This window comes from Sapajus apella, unplaced genomic scaffold (genome assembly GCF_009761245.1).
Source record: "Sapajus apella isolate SASKATOON/1434 unplaced genomic scaffold, GSC_monkey_1.0 scaffold106, whole genome shotgun sequence".
NCBI lineage: Eukaryota > Metazoa > Chordata > Mammalia > Primates > Cebidae > Sapajus > Sapajus apella.
In genome coordinates, this window is record NW_022437046.1 from 3,649,799 (window position 1) to 3,665,032 (window position 15,234).

A 15,234-nucleotide genomic window follows, 5' to 3' on the forward strand; every position below is an offset into this window, starting at 1 on the left:
AGTATATGAGGAGTACTAAACTAATTTCCCCACACATTGCCAACTTTGAATATTATCATTCTTTTACTTTTCTTCAGCACAACATTGTTTTAGATGCCACTGCAAGGATTTAGTTTATGCATGCTTTGTACAATTTTAGGAATCCATAGTGCTTTGGGGCTTATTTTTATCAAAGATGAAAGATGAGGGGTAAATATTAGGAATAGAAATGTAGATGGGTAGGATAGCTTTTGTCTAAACAGTTATTTATTTGTAATGTAATTTATTTTGCAATAATTGAAAGGAACTTGGCATATATCTATTATAAAACTGAATTGTTCTTAAAAGATTAATAATTTTGAAGTTAATACAAATAAAATCTATCTTTTTGAGCACTTATTTATTAGCTAATATTCTCTAGGGGTTTTTAATGGCTTCTCACAATCTGTAAAGTAGACAGAGCAATCTTTATTTTACAGATAAGGAAACCGAGGCTCAGAAAGATAAAGCAACTAACCCACAGTGACAGGGATAGCTAACTGAGCTGGGATTTGCATACTGTTTACTTGGTACTGAATTATGAAGAGAGGCTTATATAGACAGAAATTGCCATTATTTATTCCCTGTTGAGCCTATTGGTATCAAAGCTTTTATTTTTTCTAGAGTTGAGAAGAGAATATTATAAAATTTGATAATGGGTTAGTACTATTAAAGTTTCTTCATTGCATATTTTGTACAACAGGGTTCTCTGAGGAACGACACTCTACAAAATTGAAAGACCTCTCTGTAAATTGCAATTCTTCAAATCTCTCGAAGGCTAACTGTTAGGAAATATAGTCTATTGTGTTGCTGTGCCTATCAGCCTAAAGAATAACAAAGCAATTCAGGAATGCAGGGTACTCGGAGCCATATGATGCTTTGCGTGCTTACATCTACAATTCTCACTTTGATAATCATTTGATCATTAGATAACTGGTTGATCTAATCAGTTGACTAGACAGTTTTTATTTACCTACTATATAATGGATTGGAAATTTTTTAAAAAGAGGGTCACTTGCTCTCCCAGGGCTCATAGCATAAAGCAGAACAGACCCCTAAACAGGAAGCTACATTTCATTGTAATTAGTTGCTATCCATTAAAAGAAAAAGACTCTCATGTTGAATAATGAGGCAAAACTTGATTATATTATATGTAAAAGACATACCTCTAAAACATTTCTAATGTAATTGGAAAGACTCTAAAAAGGGACTCCAAAGTAAAACAAAGATAAATGAATGGATATAAACAAGATGGAAAAACTAACTCTAGGATAATTTGGAAGGCTTTGCAGAAGAAGTGACATTTTACATGACTCTGAAAGGCCAATGAGTATTTTGTAGGCAGAGAGTGCAGATGGAATTTTAGGCAAAGGGTGTAGCATATCCAAAAGAGTAGATAGAGGTCTTGAAAGACTGCGGTACATGTGGAGAGTAAAAAGTAGTTTGATTGTACTAGAGCCCAGAGAGTTCCATGTGTGGGAACTGGTGGGGGGAAAAGCCATGAAAGGTTAGGTCTAGTTTGTGAAGGTTATAGTACCACGCTGAGGCATTTAGACTTTACCCGAAGTTACCAGCAGTTAAGCAGGGGAGTGATAGGGTTCTGTGTGCTGGAAAGATAATTCTTGGTGGTATGGAGGGTATTAGAGAGAATAAAGTCTGAAGAAAATGAGACCAGTAAGAAAATTATTGCAGTAGTCCAGGCAAAAGATGATGAGAATCTAAGGTAAGGCAATTACAATGAATATAAATGGGAAGAGTTAGATCTGAGAGACATTTTAGAAGTAGAATAGAATAGAGTGGAAATAGCATGGAGACAATTTGGAGACTAATGCTCTTAATTTAAGAACCAGTTTTATCCATTTATTAACCTTGTAATTCCAGGCAAATTAACTACTCTGAGCCTCAGCTTGCTATTTGTGAAAGACAGATAATTATCCCTGTTTTCAATGGGAGTGATGTAAACAGTAAATGAAATAAAATATTTAAAAGTGTTGGAGTACCTAAAGCTGCTATCCAAATGTTACCACGAATTAGAAGTAAGGGACAGAAATAGCATTTAGTTTTCTAGATTGGCTGGTGATGGGGCTTACAGAAGAGAAATATAGTGAGTTTGATTTTGGATATATTTAATTTGAACTACATTTGAGATTGGTATCTCCAGGAGGCAGCTGGAAACATAGGTTGGAGCTCACAGAGAAGCGAGATTTGAACCTATAGCTAGAGTAGATCTTCCTTGGGACTCCAAATGGACGATGTTGTCTCTCTTGTCTCCCTGCCAGTGTCCTGCACGTCTCTCAGATTCAGAGAATGAAGAACCTTCTCGAGGCCAGATGACACAGACACATCGCTCGGCATTTGTTTCCAAGAACAACTCCTACTCCCTAGCTTTCCTGGCAGGGTAAGAGACTGATGATGAATTCAGTCAGGGTTCTTTGGTTTTGGGGGTATGAGGTAAATGGGACTGGGGGAGCAAAGATATTCATTGTAGCTACTTTGGTGGGGAGCTGGAAGGGGAGAAAAGAGGTGGGAATTGGTTTTCAAATATGGACTAGGGAGACAGGGCTGACCTGAAATTTTCAAAAAAAGTAATATTTATCCATTTCTGACATCCTTAAGGTAGGATTGTGCTAATTGCTGTGCTGCCAAGTGTGACCCTTTTATTTTGGGAGGAAACCACAAAGCCTTCTTCAGTCTGACAATATCCACATACTCTCCCTCTGGACTTTAAAGTTCTTAGGAGGAAGTGAGGCTAGAACTGATTTTCTTTTCAATGCCTAGATCTAAAATATATCTTTACAGGTTTCAAGAGGGCAAACTGAAAAGTTTTCAAGACCCTTGTGAAGGAATGTCTTGATCCTTTAGACTTCGTAGGCCCTGGAGGGAAAGGAAGAAGAAATTGGATAGATGATGGGTGCTAGAAGGATAATGAAGGACTAGGAGGAAGAAAGGAAAGATGAATAGATAAAAGGGAGGAAGGAAGGGAAGGGAAGAAGAAATGAAGGAAGGAAGGAAGGAAGGAAGGAAGGAAGAAAGTCATGCATACATTGATTCAGCAGACGTCTTGTGAACTGCTGCTACATGCGATGCTCTGTTTTAATATACACATGTAAAGATACAGTCTGGTTTTTTGTTGTTGTTGTTGTTGTTGTTGTTGTTTCTGAGACAGTATCTCACTCTGTTACCCAGGCTGGAGTATAGTTGGGCAGTCATGGTTCACTGTAGCCTCAATCTCCTGGGCTCAAGCAGTCCTCCCATTTCAGTCTCCTGAATGGCTAAGACCATAGGTGTGTGCCACCATGCCTCGCTAATTTTTGAGAATTTTTTTGTAGAGACAAATTATTGCCTATGTTGCCCAGGCTGATCTTGAACTCCTGGGCTCAAGCAGTTCTCATGGTTAAGCCTCCCAAAGTGCTGGGATTATAGTTATGAGCCACTGTGTCTGGCCAAAGACACAATCCTTACCCCAGTTCATTTTCTTTTTTGCTTAAAGCTGGTATTGCTCACCCTTACCTCTAGGGTTCAGCTCTTCCTTTCCACCAGTATTATTTAGTAGATCTCTCTTTCTGGCTGCTCCTGTGAATACACAACCAGACCTTTTCTTTTTTTTCTTTCTTTTTTTTTTTTTTTTTTTTTTGAGACAGGATCTCTGTCTCTGTTGCCTAAACCGGGGTGTAATGGTATGATCATAGCTCACTGCAGCCTCGCCATCCTGGGTTCAGGCAGTCTTCCATCTGAGCCTCCTGAGTAGCTGGGACTGCAGGTGTGTGCCACCATGCCCAGCTAATTTTGTTTTCTGTGTTTTGTATAGAGATGGGATGTTGCCATGTTCCCCAGGCTGGTATGGAACTCCTGGGCTCAAGAGGTCCACCTGCCTCAGCTTCCCGAAGTGCTGGAATTATAGGCGTGAGCCACTGTGTCTGTCCACACCTAGATAGACCCTTTCTATCATAAGGCTTTTACTGCTAGTTACTCATAAGTATGACAAAAAGAAGCTACCAAAGTTTAAAAATATTATAAAATGCTTACTATCATGATCCTTTATGTGGTTTTAATTTCAGAATCTTTTTTTGTGTATGTTCTTTGAGAGCAGTCTGATTTTCCTGTTATTTCTGAGAGTAAAACTCACTGAATCTCCCTTTCCCTTAAATGCTTCCCCTTCTCTAGGTAATGGCAGCTCTTTTCCCAAGAAAGTACCTCCCAGAATATTTATTCACTCATTTGACATTTGTTAAATGGCCACTGTAGCATAGCTACTTAGGCTTGCTTGATGTAAACAGGGCCCAGTAAGTAAGCCAATGTCCTTTCTTCTATTCATGATGAAGATGGGACTCTTGCATTGTATGAACTTGAACTATAGATGCCTTCTACAGTTTAAAAAAAAAAAAAAATCAAGATTGCTTGACTAAGAATTGTCAGCTTCTGGTTGTATGTATGGACTTTCCCTTAATTCATAGGAGACATATTTTAATGATTCGAAGAGGGATCTACTGAAAAGAGAAAAAGATCAAATTTTTCTTTCCTATCAAGTGACAATAAATACTCCCTGAAGCCAATAAATATTGTTTTATGAAATCTGTGATTAATTAATATCTCATAATTTAAAACAACTTAGAAAAAAATTTATCTTAAAATCCAAATATGATACCAAGGGACAGTTGCCCCAGTTAGTTGCAATAGATACTGATGGGCAAATTGCTTATCACTGATTCCAGTCTCTTATACCCTGTAATCCATTCTTTTAAAAGAGTTGTAGCAGGTTAATATTTCATTATTTAGAAATTCCTACCATGAAAAATTATTTTCTAATGAACAAAATTTCAAAGCCTATGGGGAGGAGGAGTGTGCTTTTGATTATAAGTGGTTCTGGAATATCTCTTAAATATCTTCTTTTCCTCTTCTAGCCCATCCTTGTCCTTATCCTGTATCATTGAGCCACAAAGGAACTAACAGGAAAATATTCACTTAAGATTTTGCTGTTGAGAAATGCTTATAGTCAGTATTACACATTTTTGGGTTTCAGAGCTCACTTTCTTCCAAACAACCGAGGTTTAATTGTGAGTATAGTTATCAAGACAGTTGGGTTTAGTAATAAGGGTTTCTTTTTAGGAAATAGTTTGCTGATGTCATGGAAACCTTAGTTTGCAAAATCAATTATAGTAATACTGTAAATTTCATCTCTTATTTAGAATATGCTCTTTCCTTAAATAAGAAAACATTAAGTTTCAGTTCCAAATTATATTTAGGAAAACAATACAGAATTACTAATGCTGACAATGAGATGTAACAGAGGGACATATTCAAAAAGAATTAGCATGGTGATAGTTGTACAACAATGTAACTGTATACTTAAAAATGGTTAAAATTATAAATTCATCTCTTACCACAGTTAAAAATTTAACATTGTTTATAGTTTTTGGATATTTCAAATGTATTTTTTTCTGTCTGTTAAAGCAACAACAATAGGTTTTTTCCCCTGCAAGTTCTTCTCCTAAAGAATGTGTAAAAACTTAAAGATTTTATACCTGTATTTGAATCAAATGAGTCTGCCATTGTTTTTCCTGTTTACTTTATAAACTTTTCTTTCTTAAGCACAAAAGCCTGGAGGTAGGGGTGAATAGGCATGACTGATGAGGTGATTATTTTGAAAGGAATGCCTCCGTAGCTTCTGTAAGTCTTGCCAGTGGGTCAATCTGTTTCCATTTGAAAAAAAATCAAAGTAAAGAGGGCTTTGCAGCCATATTAATGTAGTTCTACATACCTTTGAAAATGAATTTTTTTTTCCAAATAGGCAGATAGAATAATAGTTTACCCAAGATTGTTGCTAGGTTAATCACAAAATATGTGTTAATTGGAAAAAAAATGAATGTGAATCGTAAGTAGGATATATAATTGTAAAGTTAAATGTTTAAGTATCTGAAAACTGGTTTAATTAATTATTTTTAAAAACTCTTTTCCCTTCATTTCTCACTTCCTGTTTCTCCATGAGAAACAAACTAAACACATGGTTGCAGTTCATCTTATATCTCAACGTGAAAAAGATTTTTTTGGGCTAGTGTAGATTTTTTTGGGCTAGTGTCGTCTTTTGTCTTAAGAGCTCCACGTGTAGTTGCATTTCCCTCTTTGCTTTGGCTGTCAGGTGAGTTAGGTTTAGGATAGGATTCAATTCAGTCACCATGGCTTTCTGACATGGCCTGTTAATTTTTAAAAAGTAATTTTTATTGTACCCTTCTTATATTTATTACTTAATGTGGTCTTTATTTCTCATTAAGTCTTAGTCTTTATGTATTTTTACCATAAATCACTTTAGATTCTTCTTGTAAATAGAGTATAACTGTACAAAGAAATATAATCAAACCAGTCTTCCAGTTTTTTTCTTTTTAAAGTGATGTAGTAATGCCGGTAATACCACTTCATACAAAAATTGAATCTTAAGTAAATGATTTCTAGCAAGATTTCTGGCATATGCTAAGTCTTCAGTGAATATTGCTGCTGCTGCTTCCGCAATTTTATCTTCTTTTGGAACATGGACTCATAGCTGAAAAGGACCTTAAATAGCATCTTTTTAGTCCATTTGTGTTATAAATGGAAGACTAAAGCCCAGAGAGAGAACATGGCTTGCCAAATCTTAGACTGCTAAAACAGGAGGAAACTGAGTTAGAGCTGAGGCTTCTTGGCTCTGAGTTTACTGCTCTTTCTACCACACTCCATACCTTCTTATAGATCCTCATGCTGCCTCTGTTCATCTTCTTGTCTAGACTTCAAACTCGTTGAAGTCAGGGATAGCATCTTGTTCATCATTATAGTACTTAGTACAATGCCTGGCCCATAGTAAGAGCTCAGTAAATATTTGCAGGATGTTTGAATAAGTTAGGCCTTGTGCCTGTTGGCAGGTTAAACTGGGTCTTTGTTAGAACCAACTGTCAAACTTGCACCAGAGGATCTCTGGGAGGGAGGTCTCTAGGAGCATTGAAGGGACAGATTGGCTGATGGCTGTTTTTTAGATTGGATTCCATAGGATTATTATGGGATTTAGGGGGAACTCTGGTGACCACATTGATAAAATTTTTATACTCTGAAGTTGCTTTTTAGCCTCTAAATGCTTTAGCAATAGCTTATGTTGATACTTTTTATAGATGTTATAAAAGAAAGATCTGTGTTCTCCTTAGTAAAATCAACCATAGCTACATCATTTTGTTTTCTAATGTCCAGATACTTTTAAGCCTGAGTCTCTGGTGGCTCAGAGTGTGGCAATTCAAAGGACTTGAAGTGGCTGTGCTTTCTCTAAGGCGTATATATAAGGAGAGATATAGACAGAGACTTACTGGCAGACTCAGAGATATAAACACAGGTCTAGTCAGTTGTAGAGTGAATTGAAATATGAAGACCCTCTGGGAAATAGGTCCCTTTTCCTTAAAATTTACAAATGAACTACAGAAGCACTCAGGTAACAGAAACCAAGCAGACACGTAAGTGATGTGATATTGGAAGACTAGTTTCAGGATTGAGGAAAAGAAACAGATTCAGAGAACTAAGGGGTGGAGTTCTAGGGAAGAAGTAGCAGTGTGACCTTGGGTAAAATCAGTTGGCTCTCTTTCAGTCTCATCTATATAAAATGCAGAGGGTTATGCCTTACCTACAAGCTAGGGCAGGAAGGTTGCTCTATGGTTTCTTAAGATTCATCCTTTAAAATGGAAATGTCAAGAGGTGGCTTCAACCAGAGTTTTGAAGGACGGAGGAAATGGGGTCAGGGCATGAAAAGAAAGAGGGTGGGGGGCAGTTAGGAAGTTGTAACAGTAAAGATCAGACTTAACAAATTATGTGTTGAGAATAGTCAAACAGTGGCTTGAGGAAGAGGAGATATGAGAAGAAAATGAAGCAGTGAGTTGAAATGGCGAAGCTTGATGATGGCTGTGTGTGTGTGTGTGTGTGAGTGAGAGAGAGAGAGAGAGAGAGGGAGAGAGGAGAGGGGACAGAGGGAGAGAAGGAATGGGGGGAAGAGAGAGGGAGGGGGAGAGGGAGAGGAAGGAGATGGAGGTGTGTGACAGGGTGGAGAGGGTGGGAAGGGTCTTTCAGGTCAGAGACTGAAAAAGAGGATCCTCTCCAACCTTTAGCTTCTTGATGGGACTCAGCTCTGTCAGACCTGAAGGTATGATTAAGAAACTAGTTATGTTGTAGGTTTGTGAGAGACAGCGAGAGTAATGAGCTAGCAATTGAGAGCATAAACTAACCTTTTATGTCTTGTATGGCCATTTGAAACTCTATGGCCATTTGAAACCCTCTAAGTAGTGTTTTGTAAGCATTAAGTCTTCTAGCTTTCCAGCTGCATGTTTATGCTGGCTACCCCTGCTTTTCTTTGTTTGTAAATCAAACTCATTGTGGGCGAGGGTATTTTTAGCCTAACTAGACATCCCAGAAACCATCTGGTCTCTTGGCAGTGGAAATTTTAAGCAAGTTGCTTTTCAGACAATGCTGCTTTCTCTTGTTTATGACTTCATTATATGTTCAGATAGACAGAGCTTCTCTAGATATTTTGAGTCTGTTCTATGGCAGAGCAGAGTAAGTTAGATCAGTATGCTGTGGTGCAAACAACACAGGCCTTAGAATTATAGAGATACTATAGGTTTAAATCATTTCAGCCGTGTGACCTTGGAAAGATCACTTCTCTCATTTCTCTGTCTATAAATTGGGGATGATGATACCTATGTTATAGAGTGTCTGTGTTCATTAAACGAGATGCAGTATATTTAAAACAGCGTAGTGCCTGACAGATAATGGGTTCCTAATAAATGTTGATGTTTTCTTTCTTTCCCTTAAGGGATAGAAATTATTTCTTTTTCTTAAGGAATAGAGAGCGGTTATTTTTATGTATTTATAAGAAATTTCTTGAATACATTCACTATATGCCAGGCACTATGTTAGGGTTTGAGGATACAGAAATGGTCTCTGTACAAAAGAGGAAGGTGTAGTTACTGCCTTCATTTTTTTAGTGAAATTATTGTTTAGGCACTTTAAATCCTAAGAACATTGCCAGGTTTATTGCTGTTGACTATTCTGCACCAGCATTTTGAAGACTGTTCCCCTGACCAGATGCTACAATAACAACAATAATATTATCTGTATATTACATTTATGTTTTATATAAAGTTTTACATTCATGATTTTAGTGACTGTTAGTGTCCAGATTTATACTGCATGTTGCTAGAAGTACTGCTTGGTCTTTTGAGTAGGGCCATGGTAATAAGACACCTTTCTTGCTTTATCATTTAAATATATCTCATCTGTTTCTTAAGAGATACTTTGCATGATGACAGCAAAATTGGCAGAGCAGGAAACTCCAAAAGCCTTCCATAAAAGCAGTAATAAATTGGTAAAAACAGCCAGCATCACCTTTATTGGAACTCTGGAAACTAATCAAAACTTTACAGCAAATAAACAGTGTCTCAGTCTGCAAAGAAAACACCTGGCTGAGCATGGTGACTCATGCCTGTAATCCTAGCACTTTGGAAGTCTGAGGTGGGAGGATTGCTTGAGCTCTGGAGTTTGAGACCACTGTGTACAACATACTGAGACCTTGGCTCTACTAAAAATTTTAAAAATCAGCTCAGCATAGTGATACATGCCTGTAGTCCCAGCTATTCAGGAGGCTGGAGTGGGAGGATCTCTTGAGCCAAGGAGAGAGAGACTGTAGTGAGCCATAATTATACCCACTGCACTCCAGCCTAGGCAATAGAGTCAGACCCTGTCTGAAAAAAAAAAAAAAAAAAAGAGAAAAGAGAAAAAACACTGGAATCTTCGCATCTAAGGAAACTGTCAGATCACTAACTGACCACTAAGCTAACAATAGAAAATTCATTGGCTACATGTGACAAAAAATACACTTTATAAAATTAGTTCTAAAAAGTCACTGAACAAATAACAGCTACAACAGATAGCAACAACAAACCCAGGAGAGGGAGAGAATCTGATTTTCATAGTTGCCACCTTATAATATTCAAAATGCAAAAAATCTGAGGCATGATAAGAAACAATGACCCATACACAAGAAAAAAAGAAACTGATAGAAACTGTCCCAAAGGAGGCCCAGACATTGAGATTTTTAATGTGGACTTTCAGTCATATGCTCAAGAACTGAAGGAAACCATGGACAAAGAACTAAAGGAAACCATGAAAAACAATGTCCTAAGTAGACAATATCAATAAAGAGATAGAAATTATGAAAAAGCAATCAAATAGAAATTCTGGAGCTGAAAAGTACAGTGACAGAAAGAACAGATTTGAACAGGCAGAATAATCAACTAATTTGAAGATAGGTCAATTGAGATTATCCAATCTGAGGAACAGAAAGAAAAAAGAATAAAGAAAAATGAACAGAGCCTAAGAAATATGTGAGACACCATTAAGTGTACCAATATACACAAAATGGGAGTCCCAGAATGAGAGAGAGAGAAGGGCAGAAATAATATTTGAAGTAATAATGACCAAACACTAACCAAATTTAGTGAAAGACATAAGTATGAATATATTGTGACTCCAAAGTAGCATAGACATTGAAACCAAGACACATTATAATCAAACTGTTGAAAGCCAAACAGAATCCTGAAAATAGCAAGATAGAGTCAAACCGTTAACTACTTATGAGCCTTAACAGCTCATTGGTTCAGGCATTAGATCAGCAGTTTATGAAATTAACAGCTGGTTTCTAATCAGAAATTATGGAGGCAAAAAGGCAGTGGTGACTGGATGCCATTGCTCATGCCTATAATCCCAGCACTTTGGGAGGCCAAGGAGGGCAGCTTGCATGAACTCAGGAGTTTGAGACTAGCCTGGGCATCATGGGGAAGCACCATCTCTACTAAAAAGAAAATTAGCTGGGCTTGGTGGCACGCCCCTGTAGTCCCAGCTACCCAGGAGGATGAGGCACAAGAATTGCTTGAACCAGGAGGTGGAAATTGTGGTGAGGTGAGATGGCGCCACTGCATCCCAGCTTGGCAACAGAGTGAGACTCTGTCTCAAAAAAAAAAAAAAAAAAAGTTAGTGGCGTGATACATTCAAAGTGCTGAAAGAAAAAAAACAAAGTTATAACTGTCAACCACAAATTCTGTATTCAGCAGATCTATCCATCAAAATTAAGCGAGAAATTAAAAGATTCCCAGATAAACAAAAACTGACAGTTTCTCCTTAGTCGACCTACTTGCAAGAAATGCTTAAGGAAATTCACTGAAATTACAGGATGCTTTCTTCAAATATACACAAAGAAATAACACCAATAAAGGTAACTATATAAGTAAATCTAAAAATAAGTATTAACATGGTTAATACTTGGTTAATACTTGGTTTGTAACTCCTTTTTAAAAATGATTTTGTTTTGTTTTGTTTTGTTTTTTTGAGATGGAATTTCGCTCTTGTTACCCAGGCTGGAGTGCAATGGCGCAATCTCGGCTCACCGCAACCTCCGCCTCCTGGGTTCAGGCAATCCTCCTGCCTCAGCCTCCTGAGTAGCTGGGATTACAAGCACGCGCCACCATGCCCAGCTGATTTTTTGTATTTTTAGTAGAGACGGGGTTTCACCATGTTGACCAGGATGGTCTCGATCTCTTGACCTTGTGATCCAGCCGCCTCGGCCCCCCAAAGTGCTGGGATTACAGGCGTGAGCCACCGCACCCGGCCCTTTAAAAATGATTTAAAAGATAACTGTAAAAAATAACAATTACAGATCTGTTGTTAGACACACAATGCATAAATATGCAATGTGTTACAGTAACAACATAAAAGAGGGCAAGTTATTTAGGAGCAACTTTTTTGTATACTATTGAAACTAAGTTGCTGCTGTTAATTTCAAATAGATTATATTAATAAATTAAGATGTTCATTATAATTGGGCAACCACCAAGAAAATAAAAAGCATGCATAGTAAAAAGTATAAGAAGGGAATCAAAATGGTACACCGAGAAATATCTAACATAAAAGAAGGCACTCATGTAGGAACTGAGGAACAGAAAAGGTCCAGGCATGCCTCAGAGATATTGCAGGTTCAGTTCCAGACCACTGCAATAAAGCAAATATTATAGTAAAGTGAGTAACACAAATTTTTGGGTTTCCCAGTGCACATAAAAGTTACATGTACACTATAGCCTATTAAGTGGGCAGTAGCATTATGTTTAGAAAACATACATACCTTAATTTAAAAATACTTTATTGCTAAAAAATGCTAACAGTCATCTCAGCCTTCAGCGGGTCATAATCTTTTTGCTGATGGTGGGTTTTGCATTGATGTTAATGGCTGCTGACTGATCACAGTGGTGGTTTTTGGAGGTTGGGGTGACTGTGGCAATTTCTTAAAATAACAATGAAGTTTGTTACTTCAATTGACTCTTCCTTTTACACAATTTCTCTGTAGCGTGTAATACTATTTGATAGCATTTACCCACAGTAGAACTTCTTTAAAAATTAGAGACAGTCCTCTCAAACTCTGCTGTTTTATCAGTGAAGTTGATTTAATATTCTAAATCCTTTGCGGTCATTTTAACAGTCCTCACAGCACCTTTACCAATAGTAGATTCCATATCAAGAAACCACTTTCTTTGCTTACTCCTATGAAGCAACTCCTTATCTGTTCCTGATTTGATCATGAGATTATAGCAATCCAGTTGTATCTTTAGGGTCCACTTCTAATTCTAGTTTTCATGATACTTCTGTCATATCTGCAGTTCCTTTCTCCACTGAAGTCATGAACCCCTCAAAGTTGTCCATGAGGGTTACAATCACCTTCTTCCAAACTCCTGTTAATGTTGATATTTTGACATTCTCCCATGAGAAATCTTCTTAAAGGTGTCCAGACTGGTGGTTTTTTTCCCAGAAGATTTTCAATTTACTTTGCCCAGGTCTGTCAGAGGAATCACTATCTATGGCAGCAGTAGCCTTATGAAATATACTTCTGAAATAATAAAACTCAGTTGAAATTATTTCTTGATCCATGGACTACAGAATGGATATTGTGTTAGCAAGCTTGAAAGCATTAATTTCCTTGTACATTTCCATTAGAGTTTCTTGGGAGTGATATGGTTTGGATGTTTTGTCCCCTTCAAATCTCATGTTGAAATGTGACCTCCAGTGTTGGAGGTGGGCCTAGTGAGAGGTGTTTGGGTCATGGGGGTGGATCCCTCATGAATGTCTTGTTGCTGTCCTTGAGTTAATAAGTGAGTTTTCACTCTATGAGTTCACACAAGATCTGGTTGTTTAAAAGAGCCTGGAACATCCTCCCTCTGTCTCTTGCTCCCTCTCTCACCATGTGACACACTTGCTCTTGTCACCTTCCGCCATGATCTTAAGCTCCCCTGAGGCCCTCACCAAAAGTAGATGCCAACACTGTGCTTCATGTACAGCCTGCAGAACTGTGAGCCAAATGAGCTTCTTTTCTTTATAACATCCAACCTCAGATATTTCTTCATAGCAATGCAAATGGACCCGGTACACTGTCAATGAGCAATAATATTTTGAAAGGAATCTTTTTCTCTGAGCGGTAGGTCTCAACAGTGGCTTAAAATATTCAGTAAACCATCCTATAAACTGATGTGGTGTCATCTAGGCCTTGTAGTTCTATTTATATAACACAGGTAGAATAGAGTCAGCATAATTCTAAAGGGACCCACAGCTTTTGAGAATGATTAATGACCATTGACTTCATCTTAAAGCCACCTTAGCCTTAGCCCCTAACAAGAGAGTTAGCCTTTCCTTTGAAGCTTAAAGCCATGGATTGACTTCTCTCAAGCTATTGAAAGTCCTAGATGGCATCTTCTTCCAATAGGCTGTTTTGTCTACATTGAAAATTTGTTGTTTTGTGTAGCTTTTCTTTTCTCTCTCTCTTTTTCCCTTCCTCTCTTTGTCTCTCTTTCCTCCTTTCCTTTCTCTTTCTTTCTTTCCTTCTTGTCTGTCTCTCTCTCTCTCCTTTTTTTTTTTTTTTTTTTTTTTAAAGAGACAAGGTCTCACTCTTTTGTCCAGGCTGGAGTGCAGTGACATGATCACAGCTCACTGCATTCTCAAACTCCTGAGCTCAAGCTATCTTCCTGCCTCAGCCTCCCAAGTAAGTAGGAGTACAGGCACATGACATCATACCCAGCTGATTAAAAAGAGTTGTTTTTTTTTTTTTTAATAGAGATGGGGTCTTGCTCTGTTGCCCACGCTGGTCTTGAACTCCTGGCCTCAAGTGATCCTGCCACCTTAGTCTCCCAAAGCCCTGGGATTACAGGTGTGAGCCATCATGCCTGGCCCTATTTTCATCCATGATCTTAACTAGATCTTGTGGATAACTTGCTGCATCTTCTCTATCAGTACTTGCTGTTTCATCTTGTACTTTTATGTTATGGAAACCTTAAACCTTGTGAACCAACTTCTGTTGCTATCTTCAGACTCTTCTGCTGCAGCTTCCTCAATTCTCTCAGCCTTCATACAATTGAAAAGAGTTAGAGCCTTGCTCTGGACTAGGCTTTGGTTGAAGAGGCTGTTGAAGCTGGTTTGATCTTCTGTCTAGACCACTAAAACTTTCTTCATACCAGCAATAAGACAGTTTTCTTTCTTACTGTTCATGTCTTCATGGGAGTAGCACTTCTAATTTCCTTTAAGAATTTCTTCTTTGTTTTGCCCAAGAAGCCTAGCTTTTTGCCTCTCTTGGCTTTTGAGATGCTTTCTTCACTAAGCCTAATTATTTTTAGCTTTTGATTTAAAATGAGATAAGTGGGAATCTTCCTTTCACATGAACACTTAGAGGCCATTGTAAAGTTATGAATTGACCTAATTTTAGTATCGTTTTGCCTCAGGGAATAGAGAAGCCTGAGGAAGGGGAGAGAGACAAGGGAACAGCTGGTCAGTGTGGCATTTGGAACACACATAACATTTATCAATTAAGTTCACTGTATTGAAAAGACCCTGTATGGGATGTCCCTGAACAGTTACGATAGTCACTAATATTAAGATCACAAATCACTATACCAGATACAATAATCATGAAAAAGTTTGAAATATTGTTAGAATTACCAAAATGTGACACAGTCAAGAATTGAGCACATGCTGTTGGAAACATGATGCTGATAGACTTGCTTGATGCAGAGTTGCCGTGAACCTTCAGTTTGTAAAAAATGCAATATCAGGCCGGGCGCGCTGGCTCAAGCCTGTAATGGGAGGCTGAGGCGGGTGGATCACGAGGTCAAGAGATCGAGACCA

The 15,234-nt window shown here is 37.9% G+C and overlaps 1 protein-coding gene and 1 long non-coding RNA gene across 2 annotated transcripts in view; both read left to right on the forward strand.

Annotated features, from left to right (window-relative positions):
- Positions 1-15,234, forward strand: part of RNF169 (ring finger protein 169) — a 99,770-nt gene that overhangs the window by 60,932 nt on the left and 23,604 nt on the right. The window contains exon 4 of the mRNA XM_032259070.1: positions 2,298-2,416. Coding sequence (XP_032114961.1) covers positions 2,298-2,416 — 119 coding nt within the window. The remainder of the gene's footprint in view (positions 1-2,297; positions 2,417-15,234) is intronic.
- Positions 9,706-10,687, forward strand: LOC116537068. Its single transcript, XR_004262933.1, has 2 exons — positions 9,706-9,749; positions 9,785-10,687. It is a non-coding gene; the product is annotated as an uncharacterized LOC116537068 (long non-coding RNA).